This window comes from Falco naumanni, chromosome 9 (genome assembly GCF_017639655.2).
Source record: "Falco naumanni isolate bFalNau1 chromosome 9, bFalNau1.pat, whole genome shotgun sequence".
Taxonomy (NCBI): domain Eukaryota; kingdom Metazoa; phylum Chordata; class Aves; order Falconiformes; family Falconidae; genus Falco; species Falco naumanni.
Window position 1 is genome coordinate 25,323,251 of NC_054062.1, and position 7,934 is coordinate 25,331,184.

The 7,934-nt window shown below is 60.1% G+C and overlaps 1 protein-coding gene across 1 annotated transcript; it reads right to left on the reverse strand.

Moving 5' to 3' along the window:
- Positions 1–561: 561 nt before the first annotated feature.
- On the reverse strand, positions 562–4,852 carry GOT1 (glutamic-oxaloacetic transaminase 1). Its single transcript, XM_040607052.1, has 9 exons — positions 4,633–4,852; positions 4,192–4,373; positions 3,490–3,613; positions 3,174–3,286; positions 2,875–2,979; positions 2,150–2,300; positions 1,849–2,014; positions 1,575–1,717; positions 562–1,290 (listed from the first exon to the last, which is right to left on the reverse strand). Exons 1-9 carry the CDS (start codon positions 4,745–4,747, stop codon positions 1,151–1,153), a joined length of 1,239 nt encoding a protein of 412 aa, XP_040462986.1. The 5' UTR covers positions 4,748–4,852; the 3' UTR covers positions 562–1,150.
- Positions 4,853–7,934: the final 3,082 nt, after the last annotated feature.

A 7,934-nucleotide genomic window follows, 5' to 3' on the forward strand; every position in this document is an offset into this window, starting at 1 on the left:
TCACAAATAGATCTGCAGTGACTGCAGAGAGCAGAAGCAGATGGTCCCAGCTCTTCTTAAGTGCCAGAAACACAGGCTATTGCTGTCAGGCCCTGCTGAATCCAGGGGAAGTAGGTGGTGGTTCACCAGGAGCCTGGTGAGAAGGAGGAACAGGAAAGATCTGCTTTTTGACATGTAAGCAGCAGGCCACGAGCTCTGGGCCAGGGAGAGGTGGCCAGATGGCTAGGTAACACACGATTATCCAGAAAGCAAGCACAGACAGAGGGACAGGACAAGTTGGACAGCACAAGGCAGGGGGGCAGAAAGAGGAACACAAGACAGACACGGTCAGCTTCACGTAGAGTCACAGGGAGCTCTCGGCTACACTCTCCCAAACACCACTGTGCCCCATTAGTAGCAATTGTGATCATCACAGATGGAACAACCGCGAGGGAGAAAGGGAAAGCCTTGAAACAAACTTTTGAGTAAGACCTGGTGGACAAACCAGGATGCTGAGGCTGTAACCTCAGCCTGGGAAGAGGTTAGCACAGCTTGAAGGTACAACACCACACAAGGCAGGGGTAGTGTTCAGAGATGGAGGTTTAATTTTCTGTCAGCAACACAAAGAAGCAATCATCACAATTATTAATGTTTGCTCGCATAAGGCTCAGAACTTGGGGGGGGGTGGGGGGGGGGGGCAGGGTCGGTGAAGGAAGGGGGGGGGTGCAGGGCAGAGCCAGCAACAGCTTCACCCCTCCCCAAAATACTACTGAGTGACAGTTCACAAGCCATATGAGATCCCAGCTGACTGGGCTGTTACCCACAGCGCATTGCACTGGCACCGCACTTCGCCTAGATCAAACTGATCAGTTACATGGAGTTGATTTGGACGTGCTAAAGATGCAGCTCTAAGTGCCTGAAGACCAGGCTGCTGTCAGTCAAAAAGAGTCAAGGTGGCTCACGCTGCCCCCACCCTCCTGGGGGCACTGGCCTACCATATTGCAAGGGGTACTTCAAAAAGGTCAAAAGATGATTATCCCTGATTGAGCTACTGCTCCCATCTTTATTAAACCTCAAAAGGTGTGGGACAAGGCAAGCCATGAGCAGGAAGAGACATGGACTACACACTACAGCTTTGGTGACTTCATGTAAGTTTGGTTGTTCATGTGCTTCATTGGACTTTTGTGACAGCTTCGTGGATGGACTTGGCCACATAGTCCAGGTTCTTGGTAGTCAGGCCACACATGTTGATGCGCCCACTAGCCATCAGGTAGATGTGTTTTTCCTTGATCATGTACTCCACCTGCTTAGCTGGGGAAACAATTGGACATCAGGTCACAACAGTGATCCCACAGCTCAGAAAAGCCCAAAGAACCAGTCAGGGCTGCTTGAATCTTTCACACCAGGCAGAAAACTTCCAAGCACTGGCCACTAAAACACTGTCTGATGCTTCATCCCTGCCTAGCCAGAGGCAGTGATGCCAGGGCTTCAGTGAGGTCCCAAAGAGATTCCCACCTGGACCACTTCAGCCCAGTTCACCCCCAGCAAAACTGTGGTCACCCAATTCTCCCTTCACCAGGCCACTCGGTACTTACGGTTCAACCCTGTGAAGCTAAACATGCCGATCTGCTCTGTGATGTGGTTCCAGGTGCCTGGGGTCCCAAGGGACTCCAGTCGAGACCGGAGCTCTGACCGCATCAACAAGACCCGATCTGCCATCGTCTTCACATTTTCCTTCCTGCAACAGGCAAGAAGCAGAGCATGAGGACAGGCAGCTTACTGGTTTGGAGCCATCCAGCCAAGCCTGGCACTCAGGGAGACAGCTTCCCCACACCTTTTCCCTCTTCCACCGGCCCTGGCAACACGTACCACTCGGCAAACAGCTGTGGGGAAGAAAGTGTAGTTGCCACGATGCGTGCTCCCTGTGAAGGAGGGTTGGACCAAGTAGTGCGCACAATCTTCTCCATCTGGGAAAGCACACGCTGCACGTTGTCTGCATCCTTCCCCACCACAGTCAGGTTCCCCACACGTTCATCTGTGGACAAGCCAAGAGAGGTGAGCCATTGGTTCTAAACGTCATGGCAAAGCAGAGATCTCCCCACCCCCCCAGCATGCCAGCCCCATCTGTCTGGGTACGATGCTACTGGGCTGGCTACTGCCAGACACTCACTGTAGAGCCCAAAGTTCTTGGAAAACGACTGTGCACAGAAGAGCTCAAAGCCCTCGGAGACAAAGTATCGCACAGCCCCGGCATCCTTGTCCAGGCTGCCAGAAGCAAAACCTTGGTACGCCGAATCGAAGAATGGAAACAGGAACCGGCGCTGCAAGGAGGAACAGTGTTAGAGGGAAACCCCTTCCCCATAACCTTCACTTTACCCCGCGCTGTCCCTGCAGGAGGGAAAAGTGACCATCGAGCTTCCGGGTGATTACAAAGGAAACATGGTCCAGCAACACCAAACTGGGTTATTTTCTTTCTACTGGGGTGAAAGAATAGGAAGACTAAATCAATCAATAAAATGTCAAATGCAAGAGAAAACTGCATTTGAGGACACAGGCATGAAAGATGCACTGCCTTATATCCTACTATCCAGCACCTGTGAAAAGCAGGTGCCTGTGGATAATCTTTCCAGCATGAGAAACCTCACTGCAGCCATGCCACAGAAACTGAAAGCAAGAACTTGGATGCATGAGCAGAACTTTGTATGTTTCTATCCTCTGAGCACAGACAACCAGCATCCTGTCAGCCTCTCCCTTCAACACTTGCCCTGCAGGACTCTTCCAGCTCCTGTCACATCTCATGCCATTCCCTAGAGCCCATTTTGGATGCAAGTGCTCTGGCTGGCTCAAGAGCTATCTGTGCCCTCAGCACTGCTTTAGTCCAGCAACAGCCCATACCTTCATAACAGCAGCAATCTGCTTCCACTGGTCAGGAGTAGGGTCTGTGCCTGTTGGGTTGTGCGCACAGGCATGGAGGATGAAAATGGAGAACTCTGGGGCTTTCTAAGGAGAGAGCAGGTCTTGGTCACACACCCGGATGAGACTGGGCACCCGCAGCAGAGAGAGGTCCTGAGCTGCTCTGGGCACCACCAGACTCTTTTTGCAGAGATCCATTTCCAGGCACAGCATGCAAGAACCCAGCCAGCTGCTGACAGCACAGCACCAAGCTCAGCCTGTCCCACGCCAGTTCTGCTCACCTCCATGTCATCCAGCAGCCCCTGGAGATCGAGACCCCTCTTGGCAGCATCCCAGTAACGGTAGGTTCTGATATCTTTAAAGCCAGCATCCACAAACACAGAGTTGTGGTTCTCTGAGGAAAGAAATCACTTCAGAAAAGCAGGCCTTGCCTCCAGGAAGCCACTTTCTCCATTCTGAGTATCTCCTTTTACCCACAAGACAAAGGCCCCCCTCTCACTGCCCAGGCCTCTGGCAAGGAGCTCAGCCATGCCTCCCTCACCCACTGACACATGGGGCTCCCTGCAAGGAAGCAGCAGCACTGACGACAGCACTCACCCCAGGACGGAGCAGAGATGTAAACCGGGGTCGCTGTGTTGTTGTTTCCATTGTACCACCGCCTCAGAAACTCTGCGCCGATACGCAGAGCCCCTGTCCCGCCCAAGGACTGAACGCTTCCAATCTACAACAGAGAGAGTTGCCAGCAGGGTCCACCCAGGCCAGCCTCGCCATTGGGGTGCACAGAACAGCAGCGCTTGCAAGAGCGAGACGAGATCCCAGACGTGCTCCCTGTGGTCACCCCAGCCAGGATAGCAGCCCCTTCCAGTGGTCTTCAACCTCCTTCAGTGCTCAGGCCCATCCTGACACATTCTACAGTTATTAATAGACTCCAGTTATTCCTGTTACTTTTTGGCACGGAGCAGATTCCCAGCTAGCAGCTTATTTCAGGAAAGGTGGCCTATTATCCGACTTCAGTCTCCTGTGGGGCAACCATCAGGAGATGAAAGAAAAAAGTAGTTCCAATCACAGCCCATGTTCGGTCCTTCCCAAAAACTACAACTACTTGTGGAAACGGCTTGAGGTACGTGGGTTCACCAAGTAACCTACAGCCAGTCAAGACCACATCAGAGGAAACCCCAAATCCTGCCAAACCACAGTTACACCACATGTCTGTGCCCTCCTGCCCAGTCTGCTGAAGACTCCCCAGGGTTACCAGCGGCCCGGGGCAAGGAGTGGCCCCGCTCCCTGTCCACCACCTACCCGGTTCTCCTTGATGGCGGGGCTGTCGTCACCCAGGGCGATGCGGGAGGCGTGGGCCCGGAACTCGGGCAGGCCCAGGATGGGCAGGTACTCATGGTTCAGGCTGTGGTCACTGGCGATCATCTGCTCCACCTTCTTCACCACCGGCAGGACCCATGGCTGCCCCTCGTCCGTGCGGTAGGCTGCGAGGAGAGGGACAGCCGTCCTTTCTGCGCCCGGGGGAGGGCGGAGGACGCCGGGCAGGCCGGCGCGGCGCCGCCCCCGCGACCTTGACGGCCACCGGTGACCCGCTGCCCGGCCAGGCGCTCGCCGCGGCCCGGTGACCTTTAGGGCCCGGGTGCCGCCCTGCCGCTGCAGCGGGTGGCGGGGCCGCCGCCAGGGCGCCGGGCGGCCTGTCCGCCGGGAGGGGCCCCGTCGGGCCGGGGGAGGCCGCGGACTCACCGCCGACGCCCAGGTTGACCTTCCGCGCGTCCCCGTCCTCCCGGAAGTCCGCCGTGAGCTTGAAGACGGCGACAGGCGGGGCGCGGGGCACGGCGGTGAAGATGGAGGCAGCCATGGCGGCGCAGCCCCCTCCGCTGCGCTGCGCTGCGCTCCGGGCAGCGCGCGGTGCCTGGAGGAGACGCTCACCTTCACCGGCGTGCAGGGCCGCCGCGGGCCGCCGCCAATCAGCGAGCAGCGGGAGGGCCCGCCCCCGGCGCCGGCCAGCGGCGCCCCCCCGCGGGGAGCGCGGGCAGCCAATGGCGGCGGCGGTGGCGGCGCCCGGTGACGCGGCGGCGCGGGGACGCAGGCGCTACCTATTGGCGGCCGGCGCCGCCCGGGCCCCGCCCCCTGCTCTGCGCGCGCGGCGGGCCCGCCCCGGAGCTGCAGTGATGGGGGTGCGGGGTGGCCCTGGGGTGCGGCGCCCGGGGTGCCGTGCCCGAGGCAGCGCTGCTCTGCGGCACTGCTCGGGGGTGCGCTGCTCGGCGGGCACGGCACGGTCCCCGCAGGTGACCCGGGGTGCAGCATATTGTGTGGGTGCAGATCAGCCCTGCAGCGCAAAGCTGGGGTGCACGGCAGCCCCAGGAGGGCCGTGCCCGGGGGCGCACGGTGGTGCCAGGGCGCAAGGCCTGGGGGGGGTGCGGGAAGGTGCCGGGGGGCCGTGCCCAGGCGGGCAGCGCCCGGGGTGCAGGGTGGTCCCCGGGGTGCAGTGACCCGGGTGCGGGATGAGGGCGGCTGTGAAGGCGGGTGGGTTCCGCCCGGGCGGGTCACGGGGGGGACCCTCCGGCGCACCTGCCCCAGGATTTTAAGGCACTTTCCCGACTCCCAGCCACCTCCAGGTCAGGCGCTGTGGGGTGACCCCGTGAGACGCTCCCAGCCCCGAGGAAACCTCGGGGTCACCTGGGGGTGTCTCCCCTCCCAGCAAAAGCCTCTGGCCGGTGGCCAAGGCGAGCCCTGCTCTGGCCCAGGGGGAGCGTTTGAGGCCACGTTTGCTCGGGACCCTCCTCCCCGAGCGCAGGGGCCCCGGCGCACGGCCGGGCACGGCGGCTGTGCCGGGGGGTGTCGGCAGAGGGCAGAGCCGGCCCGCGCACCGCCGCCGCCGGCAGCGCCGCCCCACCGCCCCGCCGCTCGGCCCATAGCCCCGCGGGGAGCGGCACCGCAAGGCGTCACCGGCTCGGCCCGGCGGGAGGTGGCCCGGGGCCGCCCCAGCAGTCCTGCCTCCCCGGGGAGGGGGCTCGCAGCCGCCCGTGGTGCGTGGCCGGCCCCGTTAGGAACCCGCCGCCCGTCTCAAGCGGCTTTTGAAGTTTGTGGGAATTCGCCCGCGATCCTGCGGCATCTGGGAAAGGCTTCCAGGGAAACGGGACGGACGTCGCGAACAACAGCCCCGGCGGTGCGACTCCCCCACCCCTCGTGACATAAAACACGGGGATACGGGACGGGAAAGGCCGTGCTGTCCCCAAACGCTTTTGCAGACAACCTGTGTCATCCACTCCCTTTGTTAGCCCAGCCAAGATCCCTCTGAAAACCAGTTCGGCTCCTGGCCCCCCTCCCATGCCGAAGGTGGCTCCACAGCCCTGCTGCCTGGGAGGGAGCCCGGGGGCACAGCCCTCGCCTCCCGGCTCCGGGCAGCACCTGGAAGAACTGCCCAGTGCACTTTCCGCTTAGCATGAGAGCGGGGAAAAGGCAAGGCTGCCCGGCGGCGCTGCGGCATGCCAGTGCTCCTGCCTTTGGAGAAAAGAGTAATGGGAAAGGCAGAGGAGCGAGACAGCAGTGCTAGACCAAAGCTTTGGCCCCGGTGGAGTTTTTAGGCCAATTCAGATAAAACCTCTGTCGGGCCTTGAGAAAAGGCTGCGTGGAAACCCAGAAAAGGCTTCAGGTCTGCTCCTTGCAATAGCTGTGAGCCCCTGCAAACGCCTGAGACCTTGTCAGGGTGCTGGGAGGGCATCTCTGAACCCTACCCTTAACTCTAACCCTACCCTTAACTCTGACCCCAACTGGTTGAAGAGCGCTTGGGTTTCCTGAGGTCTGTGGATGCTGCTAAATGAGAGATGCTGCAGTGCTGGGCAGGGAAGCAGCTAATGAGAACAAGCACAGCAGAGGTAAATGAGGGTAGCTCACCGCAGGGTGAATCTGCTCAGAGTGAAGCAGTGAAACAAGTGGGATGCTGCGATGGGAAAAGCTGACCAAGGCTGCTTAGAGAATCCTATTTCTGGAGCAGACAGCAGCGCTGGGGAGTCCCCAGACTGGCAGGCTCTCACTGCACTTACTGGTTTCTAATCCTACTACTCTCCAAAGAGCACTGGGATATCTGGGGACATGGCCAAGCACTTTCCCAGTGCAGAGCAGGGAAGTCACGAAGGCACAAGGGTGCTGCCTGCCAAGCTGGCTGCACCAAGCCACTGCTTGGGACTGCCGGAGCAGGCTGAGCAGTGCCAGTTGCAGGAAAAAATGCAGTTCCCCCAAATCAGCACCATCTTGGTCCCCTTCCTTGGGGGCTCCTGGGCAGTGTGAGCTTAGTGCTGCTGGTCTGGTGGAGACTGTCTGTGCCACTGCCTGTGCCTGCGAGGCTGGGGTCACTGACCCAGCAAGAGTTACCTGCCAGTGCACCTGGCTGCCCCCAGCCCGGCTGGTGTCCCCTGCCCTTGACAGCACAGAGTGGGGCTCCTCTGGGAACAGATGCAGGAACGAGACAAACAGGCACGAAGCAGCAGGCTGACGGGCCCCCGAGCCGGGTGGCTGTGTGTTAGCAAGATCCCTCTGGCCCTGAGCTTTCATCTCCCCAGCCTACACAAAGGGTGCCACCAAAATATATGTAAAAGCAGAAGAAACATGGGAGCCAGCCCTGAGGCATCCCTCCCTTCATCTCCTGCCTCCGATTGACAGCCAGCAATGACCTGCCAGTCAACGGGAAGGCTCACACACCTTACCCAGAGCGAAGGAGCCCCCCAGGCATGCACTGCCATGCCGCACGAAGGCACGGCCCCCCGCACTCAGCCCCTCCTGGGCGCCGGAGGCAGGGGGTCTGAGCAGCCAGCCCAGCTCCTGCAGAGCTCAGGCTGATGCAGTGATGTGGGGACTGCAGGGGGGCAGCTGCTGCCCTCCCTGCCCTGTTGAGCCTCACGCAGGCTTGGAAAACAGCCCATTCTTGGAGGGTGCAGATAAGCTCCACTCACCTCATCGTCTTCATCCCCTCTTGCAAGATCCACCCTCGCACCCCTCTGGCCTCTGCCTCATCCTCTTCCTCACCAAAGAGCCCTGACCAGCAC